The 15453-nt window shown below is 45.3% G+C and overlaps 2 protein-coding genes across 3 annotated transcripts; both read right to left on the bottom strand.

Moving 5' to 3' along the window:
• Window positions 1-1292: 1292 nt before the first annotated feature.
• On the bottom strand, window positions 1293-6969 carry CCDC32 (coiled-coil domain containing 32). The gene is made up of 4 exons (XM_078602342.1): window positions 6846-6969; window positions 4909-5445; window positions 3548-3701; window positions 1293-3042 (listed from the first exon to the last, which is right to left on the bottom strand). The coding sequence occupies exons 2-4, from the start codon at window positions 5423-5425 to the stop codon at window positions 2793-2795; spliced, it is 921 nt and encodes a 306-aa protein (XP_078458468.1). The 5' UTR covers window positions 5426-5445; window positions 6846-6969; the 3' UTR covers window positions 1293-2792.
• A 2552-nt stretch (window positions 6970-9521) lies between these two features.
• LOC144723523 (histone H3.3A) lies at window positions 9522-13432 on the bottom strand. Of its 2 annotated transcripts, none has more exons than XM_078602340.1 (4): window positions 13285-13432; window positions 10487-10638; window positions 10196-10349; window positions 9522-10076 (listed from the first exon to the last, which is right to left on the bottom strand). In XM_078602340.1, the coding sequence occupies exons 2-4, from the start codon at window positions 10612-10614 to the stop codon at window positions 9948-9950; spliced, it is 411 nt and encodes a 136-aa protein (XP_078458466.1). In that variant the 5' UTR covers window positions 10615-10638; window positions 13285-13432; the 3' UTR covers window positions 9522-9947. The 2 variants fall into 2 exon arrangements, with proteins under 2 accessions (XP_078458466.1, XP_078458467.1); XM_078602341.1 differs by lacking the exon at window positions 13285-13432 and adding an exon at window positions 11979-12261.
• Between the last annotated feature and the right edge of the window lie 2021 nt (window positions 13433-15453).

Raw genomic sequence — 15453 nt, 5'->3', positions numbered from 1 at the left:
TCCATCATGTTGACCTCTCGCGAGCCTCGATTAGTGGGAGCAGGGGGCCAAGGGTGAGTGTGCCAGGCACGCCCAGGCACAGATGGTGTATCCCTGTGCAGCGGAGAGTGCCCGCCTCCCCCCTCACCCAGCCAGCCAGCCACGGGAGGGGCTCGGGGAACAGTGGAAGAAAAATGTGGGCAAATGTCTTCATCGCATTTCACTGAACCATTGAAGGGCTTGTAGGCGGTGTTGAATTGTCAGTAGCCCCTGCATGAATTCGTAGTCAAGTCAATAAATGTTGGGACATTGGTATATATACAACGGGGGGGGGGGAGGGGGTCACTGCTGGATCATAATGCATGATGGTAAAGAAACTCGTTCTTGTTTAGCCTTCAGCATGTTTTAAGCTTGTTTTACACTGTATGAACCCCCTCCAACCCCATTTTAAACAAGATTACGCTACAGGGTTGGATAGGACGTAACAATGCGTCGATTACAGTAATCTACGTGGAAATGTGCACGTAAGAATAAAAGTGTTGATTTGTATGAATTGTATAGTCGCTACGGGTCAGCACAATGTAACAAAAAAAATATTTTTGATTTATGAGCTTGAATTATGAAAAATTAAAGTGTTGCGAATCCATATAATGCCAATTGGTATACATTTAAGATGATTGCGGCGTTCATGTACATAGTGGATGCAAATACTGTTGCCTATAGTATGCGAGGCAAAATGTTACAAGCCACGCTTATTTAAAAATTAACAAAAAAGTATGATTTACAGCCCTTTGCCAGTGCATGATGGATTAAGTCCTCCCCATGCCATGTCGGTCACATATTTTAAAGCCTCATACCTAAAGCCTCTTATTTTAGCACTGGGGGTGGAAGCATTGGTCGCGGTAAGTACACTGCAATATGAATCCAGTCACCTGAGTTCGAATTATGGACCATGACTAACACAAGTAGTAAATTACATACGAACTGATCAAAAAAGGAAGCAGTGAGTACTGCCGAATGTTTCTAAAGATTACAAATTTGTTATTTCACCTTTCACCTATCTACGGAAAAATAACTGTATTTATATCCGCATTGTGATCCAAAATGTATCGTAATACAGTATCTGCATTTTATCAGTGGATGCCACCCAGAAGTGCTTTCCAAAATTGTTAAATTCATCTTCATACAACATATCTCTTCATGGATAATCATGCAGACATCAGTCATGTACATATATTATTCACACCTGCCAACCTTCATATCAATGCAGAGAAAATATATTGCATTGGAATTTACAAAAAAAATACCAGAACTTGCATATTCAATTTTTATTTTTTCCCAACAGCAAACATGTCGACATAAGTACATCAATTAATTAAATACGTAGTTAATGCCTTACACCAGGAACACTTCTGGATAAACTGTTCATAGGATAAAGAAATGCAACAAAGTACTACAGACATAGCTTATAGATATTTCACACATTTCCACTCTCTCGACACGACTTCCGTTTGCGGGCGTCCGCTTTGGATATAATTTTCCAGTTTTGGTTTAAAAAAGCATCATAAAAAAAAACCACTCACCATCAAATTATGAAATAATTAGGGCCGAACACAGGAAGGGAGGGAGGATAATAGGTGCTTTAGGGTTGACAGCGTAAATAGTAGACAGATGGTGATAACAGCGCTATTTCTGTCGGACGCCACCCATCCGTCCCTGTTGGCTGTAAACATGGGGCACTTATTTTTAGCTGTTCCTTGATGTTGGCAGTACCCGGAAATCTGGGGTCAGATCGTTTTGCCAAGGGGTCCAAAGCCAATCTCCGTGCCTTGGGCAGCTGTGTCCAAGCCTAGGCATGTGGCCGGTTCAATGATTCCAGCAACTGGGTCCTGTGCTTCCACATGTCTCGAAATGCATCCACGAACATCAAATCATAGCAATTAAGCAGCAGCAGATAAATCACACATTTTTGCATCTTTCTTTATCATTAGGATTTTCACGTGACGCCAAACATAATACTGCACACACGTACACTCTAAAATGTAGTTCGCAAGTTCTCAACCAGCCTTGCCAATGATCACAGTGCCACCAACTGGTGAAAGATGAAAACTGAACGAGTATCCCGTGTTGATTTGTCAGTCATCCTCAACGGTTTTTTTATTGAAAAAAATCAGGTTCTCTTGTAGACTTTAATCGATGCAAACTTTCTGTGTTATACTGGGCTTTGTAGTGATATGAATCCCAGTGAAAGGCAATCTTACATACGTACAAAACTCAGTGTTGGGAAATCAACACGAAAAACTGTGCACCCATCTTCAAGTGATTTACTGGCTCCAGGATATTAACAGCTACTAAAAAAAGATCCACCTTAAAGCCACACGTTAACTAAATGAACCAGATACTAATAGTTGTTTTGCTTGATTAAAACAACATTTTTCCATTTAATTGCTATTCGGGCTGGAAAGATGGATGCATTAATTAATCATGTTATGCAATAATTTGCACGTTTAACGATCAATGCATTTTGTTTTGTGCGTATGCTACCATTCACCATAATGTAAACAATTAATAATCTTGAATTACAGCCCTGAATCATGTCAATTGATTGAATTTCCAGGGCAATGAACCATTTGACCCCTAATGTATCCCACTTAATGTCGAGTGCCACAAAACACATATCCTCTTGGTCAGAGAAACTGTGCAAGTTTTCAACAAAAGCTAAAGTATTAGACACAATGTCACTTTCATTTTTTCGCGAAGCCACCTGAGCTTTGCGGATGTGTGTGCGTCTTCAGCTATCAACCGCTGCCATGTCAAGGGCCCGTATCAGGAAGCTCCACGTCCGCACGGCCCTCCGACTCGTTCACCGCATGGTCACTTATTTCCTCCGTTTTCACCGGTTCCAGGCTCACCGCCGCTGCGCTTTTATCCGTCGTCCCACCGTTAGTCGACGCCATGCTATTATTTTCCACCATGGCCACGGGCGGTATGAGGTGCTCCAATTCTTCGGCTGTGACGGCCACTCGCTCGGGCGCGAGCCATCGCCGGAACTGTATCAGGGAGCTTTTCACAAGTTGTAAAAATGAAAAAGGGACAACAGCGACACATTTTATATCGAGTGTACAGCCAAATAGAACAATACTCACAGGTAGCAATTATGGATAAACACGTTATTGCTTTTACTAAATATGGATTTAATCTTGTAAGTTTTCATCTTCACATTTTAATGGTGTATTGTGTGTGTGTGTTATATGATTTATAAGGAATTCCTCGGCATTCGTAACATCTTTACAAATATTCGTATCATAAATTAGGCATGTGTTGATGCGTCAAGTAATCAATTAAAAATAATTCTCACTCATAATATATGCAAGTAAATGCATACGTTACGCTAATGTGGAATTGACACTAATGTAGCCAAAAACAAATACAATCTGAACATGACCCTAAATATTAACAATTCACCGAATGGCTGAGGAAGAGGTGGGTGAAGTGTAACATGCCTACCCTACACACCGAGCCACACATAAGTTGCCCACCGAATTGTCAGATAAGTCTTGACGCTCACCCGTCTCCGAGGTTGTCTTCAGTGAAGGCCTCCGTGGACGAGTCGTCGTGCAGGAGACGGTCCAAGCACTCTTGTCGCGCCTGCGCCAGGCTGCTCACCATCTCCCGTGACGACACGGCCCGCTCCTGCCCTTTGATACGTCTGAGCCGTGACTCTATCATCAAACAAACCAAAATAAACCCACAGCAATTTAGAATAATAACAATAACAAGTCATGGCAGTTTCCTACTCAAACAAGTATATGTTGGTGTTCACATCCTGTTTGTATCTCTGAGCCTGTGGTAACAAAAAATAAATCAACACTTCTATGGGAGGGGTAAGTTTATCTATTGGGTAACTGTTGTTAATAGAATAAAATCAAGATGAATGTATCTTATTGAGAGTGGGTGTTTAGTTATATAATTAAGCAACCAAATGTCAATATTCGTATGAATGTGATGTAAGTGACATAGTGGTAGTGCACTGGTATATATTTGCTGGACATTTTTTCAAAACTCAAGGAACCAAAAATATTCATACTCATCGCCATGGGGTAATCCTGGGGTGGGGAACCTTTTTTTATGGAGGGCTGATTAAGACCTTTAAATGCCGTTAGAAGGCTACACATTAACTTACACCAAATTTTGACCAACCAAGGACTGTACCCATTCACTCTCTGTTTATAGCAATGGTAAAGACAACAGGTGAAAATGTTCTCAAAACAGAAAGGGTTTCCAAGTCGAAAATATATTCCCTTTGAGTACCAGATTAGTGCAGCTAAGATGCTTGCAGTGATGGATAAATGTTGTGGGACATTTCGAAATGGTTATCCTTCTGTACTCTGCATGAAATTAAGTTGTGGGTTGCGTGTTGGCTCGTGGGGTCTTGAATACGTTGGTTATGTATGTTGAACTTCTTTCGCACCGTACGTAGCCAACCGTACTAATCGAAGGTGCGGGCCCTATTAACGAGCCTGAAAAGCTTCCCGTGCACAAAAAGTATGCAAGCCTATGGCAAGGCAAACACAGTAAACAACTTTGAATAAGTTTAACGCGTAGGCTTTCGCAACCAAAATGATCCATAACAGGTTTAATTTCAGACCAAAACAGGAGGAGGATTTCTCCACAACTCTGGCTGTCTACTGATGAGGCTAGTTGTCATTACTAGCGAAACGTCGTACTCGAATTGTAAATGTTGTGGGTTAACTCTCCAACACACCGGTGTGCTGAACAAGTAACGAATTGGCACATTTTGTTAACGTGACAAACCTTACTAATTGGCTGCGTCGGGTGATGGCGGGTTTAACGACACATTTATATTTATGCGATCTAACCCAAAAAATACTCTTATGGATAACTTTGAATACGATTACATTATTTTACCGAGCAAGGCCAAGTAAGCTGCAGAATCGTCAAGTCGCCCTGACGCAGAGTTGGGGGCAGCTCTGCCATCTTGCCGTGCGTTGACGCTGGAGGAGGTGGCGTTGCAAAGTGACGTTGCAAGAATCAGGGTCTGGGTTCCCCATTGCATCTCAGGAACCTTGTCCCCCGCTGCTTGAGTGATCCTGGTCACAGTGTCTCTCTTTGTCTCGGTGACAATGGTGTCGTTGTCTCCCAGTGTCTGAGGGTGGTTCCTTGCCGGTACATCCCCAAATGTCTCAGGAATCGTCGTGATGGGAGCATCCCTGTGTGTTTTAGGGAATGGGGTATGGGTGCTGTTTCCTTGTGTCCCAGCGGCGTGGATGAGTGGACCTCCCCGTGCGTCAGGAACTCCAACGGGAACGTCACTGCTTCCAAATGAATCCTCGAAGCCGTCGGTCGTGCTGGGAACCTCGGAGCCGGCGAGACCCTCACACACGTGGGCCCACGCCTCGCTCGACAGCGCCGAGTCCAGGGCCATGGGGCTGGAAGAGATCCCCACTGAAAGAACGGAGGAGAACGAGGCGAGGACATTTCTCGGCAGCGGCGTCTCTGTGCTGCACTTGTTACGGTACTGGGGGTGTCCGGAGCTCTTGACATTGGAAGGTGGCGACGATACGAGTGCGTGAGAATGGTCAGCGGATGAGCATGAGATTGGATCGTGAAACAATTCAAATATGCCTCGGAGCGTGCGACTCGGGCACCATTGCCGAGTGGGTGAGAGGCTACAGGGCTGGTCCAGATTACTTGTGACCCCCCCCCCCCAACAGAATTCTCTAACGTTATGTTTTCTTAAAGCAAGGTTTATTAAACATAAAAATGCAAAGGAAATAAATCTATAGAAGTAAAGTAATTTGGCAGGGGGGGGGGGGGTCACAAGAGATCTCGACCACCCTGTACAGTATATACAGGACACGTAATCTGCTTGGTGTGCTTCTGTTTGGCTCTATGAATCTCAATGACACGGACGTGATTACTGTACAAACTAAAACCTCACACTAAATAAACGGGGTTGATCCATTTATAAGATAGAAATTAGACAAACCCAGTGGAATCGCAAGGTTTTCCACGTGTCTCGCACTGATCTCGATACACGAACGACGCGTTTGAATGTTCCCGCACCTGCGATTAGCACGGCTGGCGAAAGCAGTTCAAGGTACACGCTGAACATTCTCTCTCCCCTATTCTTGGTTATTTCGGTAAAGTCACGTAGAAGGGAAATAATAAAGCAATAAAAATAAAACAATAAAATGATCACGACGTTTCGATTGCAACACAGCAATCATCATCAGGTGTGAAAACCACAGAAAGAATATTAGATTTTTTTAATGTATTGCTGTGGTTTTCACACCTGATGATGAAAATTTGAAAAAAATTAGATTTTTTTTTCTTGCTGTGGTTTTCACACCTGATGACGATTGCTTGTGTTACAATCGAAACGTCGTGATACTTTTATTGTTTTAGTTTTATTATTTCCCTTCTACGTGCCTTTACCGAAAGAACCAAGCATATGAATCCCTGCGGTCACGAGAGCTTTAAATAGAAATTCTCTCCCCTGTGAGATACGGGCCCGTCGCTTGCACGACGGACACCTGCAAAAAGTATCCGTCTAGAAACAAAGTTGCTCTTTAGAAAGCACAGGGATATCTGTAAAGATCACGAACGAATCGCTGTGTTGAGGGGGGGGGGTATTTACACGATTTCGGTGGCACTCCCCCACCACCTCCGTGGTATCCACAGCAAAAAAAATATTAGGCGACGTTTCGGGCAATGCCCCCACCCCCCCCCCCGCATGGCATTCGCACACCACATGCATCGCCGTCCCGACGATATGAAACCTCAAGAATTCCCCTCTCCCAACTCGTCTCTCTCTCTGCACTCAACGACGGCGTCGCGTTTACCTCGAGGCGCGGACAGGCACGGGGGGTTGACGGGCGGCGTCGGGACGGGCGAGGAGACGAATGTTTATTTCTGTGTTGGCCGCAGCCTCCATGGGCCCCTTCGTGTTTACTTCCAGGGTTGGCACATCCGGTCCGTGACGTCATTGAAGGGGGAGGGGGGGTTGGTGGGGGGTGCGTGCGGTTACTCAAATCGCCGCCCGGGGGGAATGTTCGTGGGGGCGGGCGAGAGGGGGCGGGGGCTAAACGCTCCGAGGGGGTGTGTTCGGAAACAGAATGTTAATTTAAAGTGGAGGAATCCGATGAGCTGGAAAGCTCTTTCGGTCGCAGATGTCCCAGTAAGGGGGTGGGTCAGAACGTTACAGCAGCAAACACGATAGGAGTGACTCTGGTTCTTTCGGTAAAGTCACGTAGAAAAAGAAAATAATAAATTAAATACATTTACATACTTTTAAATTTTCTCTTTCTACATGAAAATAATCAATTTAATTCAATAAAATACTTTATTATTTTCTCTTTCTACGTGACTTTACCGAAATAACCAAAGAGTAATGCCTGCAGTCACGAAAGCTCCAAATAACGGTAGGAGTGCTCCACCGAAAGGCGTCCTCTGGTCTAACACCGTTTGAGACGAGGCTCAAAAGAAAGCTGTCTCTGGTGTGGACCAATCAGTTTCAAAGACAATGCATATCCTTTCAGAGTATGTTTTTTGTTTGCATCCTGACCACAAGTGTTGTGGTTAATGCAGACATGATTCCTTGTAAAAGGTTTCAGTTTGGTGTTTTAACATCGTAACACCTGTTTTGTTGCCAGAAAAAAGGGGAAAACCTATTCTCATATTTTGGTACTGGCAAAGGAGGTCCCATGATGAAAGTGATAGTAGTTAATACATTTTTTAAATTGTTGATATTTTAGTAAATATAATTGCAGATGGAAATGTTATACTTGCTCATATTAATGTCTGTAATATACAATGTATGCTTTTCCAGCTTACAACATTGCACATGTAAAACCAGTTTGCCAACCCATTACTGGATGAGCCTTTCCACGCCTGCGGGAGTCGTGTTATTTGACCATACTCCACCAAGCTAGTCACTCCAGGTTTGAAATGAGGTACACATACATGAGCACTTATTATCTAAATGCTCATAAAATGCGCGTGCAATTATATTCTCATTCATGTGTTGGTAATTACGAATGCTGCAGAAAACATCTTCCTCAGGATAACCTCAGATCAAACCCTGTTGTACATTAAGCCTCATCATTGCCATTATCGAGCTGGCAAAGGTTAAATGTGGACCCGTGGGATGCATTGCATAGAGGGGAGATGTGGCTTCCAGTTTTATTTCACGAATGGATGGATGTAACCAGCCCGAGCGTTTCGGGTTTTTTTCCATAGCGTGCAAAATACGGGCAATCAATCATAGGGCAATTCATGTAATCCGATGCAGGGAAGTTTGTATTGTATATCTGAAAGCAACACGATTGACATGATTGAAATGCATTAGCTCACCAGTTCTGGTAAGAAATACAATATCCTCACAGTGCATATTAAAGTAATGAGAATGATTGGAAAAAAAACATTAGCTTTCATACGAAACGTCTTGATGTTAGGGACTGTACCTGAATGTTGTCCAGTTGTATATGGTAATGCGATGTGCGATTTTGATTCCAGTCTCCATATTAACGCACACAAATCACAATTGATGCCCCTCTGAATTTAGTTTCAATCCAGTGTCACTATATAACATCGTGTCAATAATCTCCCGTGCACTTTACTTGAAATATTCTTAGGTTTTTTCGGTAAAGTCACGTAGGTAAAAACATTAAAAAGTAAAATTAAATAAAAATCACGACGTTTCGGAGGCAACACAAGCTTCCGTCTTCAGGTGGTACCGTCACAGCCACGACAGCTGTATCAAGTAAATGAGAGATTGCAGGAGTTACTTGAAATGTAACCGTGCCGACGCGACTGCTTGTTTTACGCTTGATATGAGGCTGCCACCTAGTGGTCAATTTTATTGGGGAATCACTTTTTTAAACATTCTGAAATAATGTACTTTGCATGGTTAGAAACTTTTATTATAAGTGGGTGTTTCTTACAACAGCTATGATGAAGCAATATTTGAACACTGCCCTAATGTGTAAAAGGGATGATCATTGCAAGACCACTAATTTACCATCTTCTTGGTTCTTTACCGAAAGAACCAAGATGAATCCCTGCAGTCACGAAAGCTTTAAATCGAAATACTAATTTACCAGTTACAATTCATTTTAATTCCCATGATGTATGGGTCGGCATCCTTCACCATGCATGTCACATTTTGCAGGCAGGGAGAATAATCGCAGTATAGTACAATTTTACTGCATTGACACCTGCCCACTGGTCTCATAGTAACCTTCACATCAGTTTAATGTGGTGCGTATCCATCCGGAGCAATATTCAGGGCCATGCCGACGTTGCGAGCAACGTCTAATAAAATTAGGCATTCCACTCCAAACACCAACACATTTAAATTTAAGACTATTGATATTACTCAGGCTATATTATAAGTTTGTTTCATAACTGGGCAACGCTTTGGCTTCACTATCATCATTAATGTAAAACGTCTGCTGCTTGACAATTTTCATCAGAATGCAAAATGAGAAACATGCGTTCAATAAATGTCAAAAACATTCTTATTTGAACAAATGTTTATTGGCAACCTTTAAAAAAATTCCACAGATACACAGTAATGGGTAAAGGAATAGGAGATGCAACACAAGCTTGATGGGGAGGAAAAGAAACTGAAAGATGTAATCAAACCACGTACAAAGTTTCAATTTACCTGAAGTTGTTATAAAAATACACTGAGCCTGTGTACAAATGCTGCTGCGCTGGAAAAAAATGGTATAAGATCTTATCATGAATCCCCTTCAATCCAGGCAACTTTACCATGATGCACAAGGGGATAAAAACAAATTTCCGAGACAAAACGCGACAAAGAAGCAAGCAATTTGTGTACAACTTCAACTATTCTATGAAATACACGTGGCTAAAATCTAAAAATCTACTTTTTTTTGTATCCATGGACCCAAGGTGTGCGGGTGCAATGCTGCCAAGGCTTAGGCGCGCTCGCCACGGATGCGTCGTGCCAGCTGGATGTCCTTGGGCATGATGGTGACACGCTTGGCGTGAATCGCACACAGGTTGGTGTCCTCAAAGAGCCCCACCAGGTAGGCCTCGCTTGCCTCCTGCAGAACCAAACACAACCGTTACTTGCAAATACACCGCACAAATAGACATTTCAAACCGACGATACGATAAAACACGCAAGAACATTTGTTTGCGCTACAAAATGCTATTGTCGTACCTGCAAGGCGCCAATGGCAGCGCTCTGGAAGCGCAGATCGGTCTTAAAGTCCTGCGCGATCTCACGAACCAGGCGCTGGAATGGCAGCTTGCGGATCAACAGCTCCGTCGACTTCTGGTAACGACGGATCTCACGCAGCGCCACCGTGCCAGGTCTGTTGTAAACCGCACACACAATCACGTCATACAAGATTATATCGTGAAATAATGCGTGTTCATCAAATGTAATTGTGTTGGGAGGCAATTTTGTTGATACGCTCCCCGTTCGTGGTGGGGATGGTCCGGCACCTACCGGTAACGGTGAGGCTTCTTTACGCCACCGGTGGACGGCGCACTCTTGCGAGCCGCCTTGGTGGCCAGCTGCTTGCGTGGGGCCTTCCCACCAGTGGACTTACGGGCTGTTTGCTTGGTACGGGCCATGGCCTCTTAACCACCTTCGTTCACCTGGTAAAGATTGGGGACAGTCATTACCACACAGCAACAAGTCAAGACTATGCAAAAGGGCTATCTTAATTGACTCAATTACTTAATCATGAAAACATACCAAATTGCCTAAACACGATTTACAGTTTAAATAGGTGGTATGATTATAGCTAGTAGTCATGTGTATATATAGCTTGGATACCGTTTACCCGAGTAGAACATGTCATTGGAAAAGCTAGGTAGATTAAATTCAATCCAATTAAAGTTTGTTTTATTACTAAGAAAGCCACAGGGAGAAAAAAAAACTCGTTGAATCAGTCTCTTAAGACTTTTTCAGATTGCTAATATGGCAACATCCAATACCGACACGCTTTACCAACGTCGACCGAAACATAAGACGATTAAGGGGGCACCGAAGGAAATAACCTTGCCCCCTTTGCTGGAGGCTTACAGCTTAAGGGAAGACCGTTGGGCGACGACGAGAAATAGAACAGCTGGAAGGAGTTGGAGCCCGGCAAGAGCTTCACACATTGCTCTGCTCAGTGCAGCCACGTTGCCCTTTGTTTCTCACGGCCAGGCTCAACGGAGGCCTCCTCTCCCGCCCAGCAGCACCTTGCCGCGATTAATCTATCGCCCAAGCGTGTGGAGGCACAGGTGTGCCGTTATTGGCACCGATATATATTTAATCGGGTTCCAAAACCGACAACGTTGTCAGGGAGAGAGAGGAAAAAAAAACAAGAGACATTTACAGGGAGTCGTAACCCACCAACACCGACCATTGGGGGATGAAGCCGCACAAACCCGAACGCGTCGACGGGGGCCCGCGGGGAGAGCCTACGGAGCTCAATTAACGCCGAGGACGTTAATTAGGCGACGATTACGGCATTACCTGCTATGTATATTGAGAACACGTAACGTAATCAAGTATAAATGCGAAGGCACGAGACAAACGACAAATTCGCGCCAAAAAAGTGAAGCGAATAAAAAAAACCCAAGAACGAGACAATAGGCCGCTACACACGATACGGTGAAATAAATGGCGACACACAAACGAAACTTCCACAAAACACTGAAATAAATAGTATTTGTTCGTAACGTCTCGTCTGTTTTGTTTCACTTCATCGTCTCCTTCATTACAATAACCTTCGGAAAAAAACGAACATAATCGCTTACTCAATAACCACGAGTGCATATCACCGATTTATATCGATAAATTGGCGGCACGCGGCCTAGGCATCTAGTACATCCGCTCCGCATCACCACAAACCACGCACTTAAAAAAAATGCTCAACTTCCTCATGGCCCACACGAACCAAGCGACACGAATCGTTCTTAGGCCTACAAACCCCGCCGCAACGCACCTCTCTCGCCTCCTTCGCTTGTGCCGACAACGAAAGCCTCGACCGCCGGTGGGTGGAGCAGCACGCGCGGTAACACGAAGCCAATTAAAGCGAACCTCTAAATCTCTCCCGCGTCCCAATTCCAAAGCGGCGCCTTCCTTAAATACCGACTGCCCGGGCACGTAGACGCGATGACGTCACCACGCTGCGTTTTGTCGACGGGCGATGATGACGTCATCGCGCCGATCTTTTTTTTTCTGTTCGCAAACGCCTTTTGACGTCACGCAAAGTCAACGGCGTCATTGAACGTGACGCAACGTGGGAGGGTTATGGAGGTGGGGGTGTAGGAGGGGGGATGGGGGGGTTGGAGGGAGGGGATGATGGGTGGGGTCTGGAGGGGGCGGATAAAGGGGGTCAGGAGGGGGGAGGGGATCAGGCGCGGGGTCAGGCGCGGGGGGGGTCAGGAAGGGGTGTCAGGAGGGGGGAGGGAACTGGGAGGGGGACTGGAGGGGAAAGAAGCCTTGACGGTGGGGGGGGGGCCTTGACGGTGGGGGGGGGGCCTTGACGGTGGGGGGGGGGGCCTTGACGGTGGGGGGGGGGCCTTGACGGTGGGGGGGGGGGCCTTGACGGTGGGGGGGGGGGGGCCTTGACGGTGGGGGGGGGCCTTGACGGTGGGGGGGGGCCTTGACGGTGGGGGGGGCCTTGACGGTGGGGGGGGCCTTGACGGTGGGGGGGGGGGCCTTGACGGTGGGGGGCCTTGACGGTGGGGGGGGGGCCTTGACGGTGGGGGGCCTTGACGGTGGGGGGGGGGCCTTGACGGGGGGGGGGGGCCTTGACGGGGGGGGGGGGGCTTGACGGGGGGACGAATGGATAGAAAGGGGGAGGCGAGTAACGTGGGCGGGTGTTGTAGTGGGGAAAAAGGAGGGGGTTTTCACCCAGCCTCGCTCGTCTCCCTCCTCCTCACACGTGCTCCCACCAACAAAACAATTCCAAGAAATGTAATAGAAAATGATAACAAAACAGCCGCAACTATCAGAGCGGGAGTGGGATCCACGACGAAAACAACACGAACACGCAAACGACCGTGAAGGCGAGCGACGACAAATGGCCGGACCGAACCGCCCCCTCCCCTCAACGCGACAATAAAAAAAAACCTCTCGCGACAAAACGACGCCAAAAAACAACAACCACCACCACCACCCCCCGAAACCGCCTTTAACGCACGGAACAAAACAAAACCGCGGCGATTTTCATTTTTGTGTGTGTACGAAAAATATCGTAGAATGTCGCTTGTCGAGCGCGCCGCGTCGGGGCAGTCTCGACTCACCGGGGGCGCTTCTCTCTCCGTCGTCTTCGTCTCCTTCGTCTCCTTCGCCGCCGCCGCTCAAACGAAAAAGGAAAATGGCCGCTCGCGAAACCGCCGCGCTCGGCAGACGCTCGCGTGACGTCACGGCGGCGTGTGACGACATCACGGCGGGGGGGCGGGGCGTCGCCCGCGCGCTGACGTCACCACGTAGGGTGGGCGGGGCTACTTGCATTCGCGTTTACGTTTGAAGGAATCGGCACGTTCGCGCAGTTACGCCATCACGTTATTTTTTTTTTAAGTGCCACGCAAAAGGGACGTTACCCGAAACATCACGTATTATATTTTTCCTTATAAGGTCACGTTATGCACGAAAGCAAAACATTTTCACGTTGATGTAGGTGTTTTTTTTTACGCGTGCGTGATGACGTCACCGCGTTTTATAGCGGAGACGTCACTCCGTATTGGGGCGGTGATATTTTCTCAGGAATGTCAGTGACGTCATCGCGGTTGACCCTCGTCTGGTACAATGGCCCCACCCCCTTACACAAAGGTCGCCCCACAGCGAATCGATTCTCGCTATACGTGCTTGGAATTTAATTTAGGAATCGATTCTTCGTTTTGCTTAAATACTATGGGGTCTAAACTCTTTGGTTCTTTCGGTAAAGTCAGGTAGGTGAAAATAAAAATAATAAGATAAAATAAAAAATAACTAGACTTTTATGTTATCTTATTTTTTTTATTTTCACCTACATGACTTTACTGAAAGAACCAAAAGGTATATGGATCCTTGCTTTCACGAAAACTTCAAATCTAGTACTATGGGGTCTGTGAAGTTGATTCCAACAGCTTGATTATGTCCACAGTTATGACTTTAAAACTTTAGGCCGCAGTTTTGGGCTCGATACACGTGTGAGCAAAACAAAATCCATGTCCAGCAACTATAAGCAGACATTTTATCTCCAAACAATGCGTATACATTATTTAGCCCACCCGCCTCTTGGATTTCCAAACTGTGAAGCAGCATCTGTTTAAGCAAGCACATTCTGGACTGGGTTTGACCTTTTAGCGTCTCATCTATAGGAATGGTTGTTAAATACAGCTGGATTACCAAATGTTTGCAAGAGCACTCCCATCTTAACAGTAGAGAGGGTAAGTACATTATGTCTTGCATGTGCCCCATCTATATCCCTTTATTTAACAAGCAACACATTCAAAAAGGACTATAATCTCGATGGCAAAAGTTGGAAATGTCAGGTCAGCATCATCTATCGTGATATACTGATTAATCACAATGCTATATAATAACAATTATAATGTTACAGCTCTTTGTCAACATTTCCCATGCCGTGTCGGTTAAGGGCGTTGTTTGACCATCCATAACTCCCATCAGGCTGGTCGGTGTGGATTTAATGTGGTTCATATATAATGCCACTGGTGTTAGCCGTGACTAAAATCTAACTCAGGTTTTGCATTGCAATGCGTTAAGCCGTGAATGAACCACAGTGCCACCACAAAATAGAATGACTATCAGATCCATCAGAACCCTATAGCAGTCCTGGACCAATGTTTTACAGCAGCCGCATTGGTTTAAATAGGTAAATCCCAGAGGTGGGACAAAGTCATTGTTATACAAGTCCAAGTCGAGTCGCAAGTCATCAAATTCATGACTCGAGTCTGACTCGAGTCCAAGTCACATGACTCGAGTCCACACCTCTGGTAAATCCTGAAACACTATATGGTACCGGATGCTACTTTCAGAGCCCAATGCTGATGGGTTGGTCATAGGTTAATGGAAAATTTAGTTTCGTGTGAAAATTATACGCAACACGTACAAAGCATTGGGAACATTGTACACTTGGGTTCTGATAATCTAGGCTATTATTGTCTATGCTCTTTGGGTCTTTCGGAAAAGTCACGTAGATATTATTATCTAGTTTAATACGTTGTTTCGGAGAGCTCGAGCGTGATTGCGTGAATTTGAAATCTGATAAGGCAGGTATTTCCAGCCAATTGTTGTGCAACCTGTAGCTCTTTTTTGGTGTAATATTTACACAAAGTGTCACATATTAACGATGAGTGGATAAATTAGGCACACTTGGCGTCCATTGTTAAGCCACACGCGTGAATTAAACAACTGAAGTCTGATGACGTTTTCAGAACCCAGAGAAATTAAGCCACTTTTGACAAACT

This window comes from Lampetra planeri, chromosome 18, assembly GCF_965212315.1.
Source record: "Lampetra planeri chromosome 18, kcLamPlan1.2.h2, whole genome shotgun sequence".
NCBI classification, from domain to species: Eukaryota; Metazoa; Chordata; class Hyperoartia; order Petromyzontiformes; family Petromyzontidae; genus Lampetra; species Lampetra planeri.
Note: the sequence above shows the minus strand (reverse complement) of the source record. Positions and strands in the feature narration are given on the sequence as shown.

What these genes read in the sequence shown, in the direction of transcription:
- CCDC32 (XM_078602342.1), bottom strand. Translation starts at nt 5,425, where the DNA reads ATGGCCCTGGACTCGGCGCTGTCGAGCGAGGCGTGGGCCCACGTGTGT. An exon ending in AGCTTACTTGGCCTTGCTCG is followed by an intron (nt 3,702 to 4,908) that starts GTAAAATAATGT and finishes GTTTGATGATAG; the next exon opens with AGTCACGGCTCAGACGTATC. An exon ending in GAAGACAACCTCGGAGACGG is followed by an intron (nt 3,043 to 3,547) that starts GTGAGCGTCAAG and finishes ACTTGTGAAAAG; the next exon opens with CTCCCTGATACAGTTCCGGC.
- LOC144723523 (XM_078602340.1), bottom strand. Translation starts at nt 10,614, where the DNA reads ATGGCCCGTACCAAGCAAACAGCCCGTAAGTCCACTGGTGGGAAGGCC. An exon ending in AAGAAGCCTCACCGTTACCG is followed by an intron (nt 10,350 to 10,486) that starts GTAGGTGCCGGA and finishes GGTTTACAACAG; the next exon opens with ACCTGGCACGGTGGCGCTGC. An exon ending in CTGCCATTGGCGCCTTGCAG is followed by an intron (nt 10,077 to 10,195) that starts GTACGACAATAG and finishes TTGGTTCTGCAG; the next exon opens with GAGGCAAGCGAGGCCTACCT.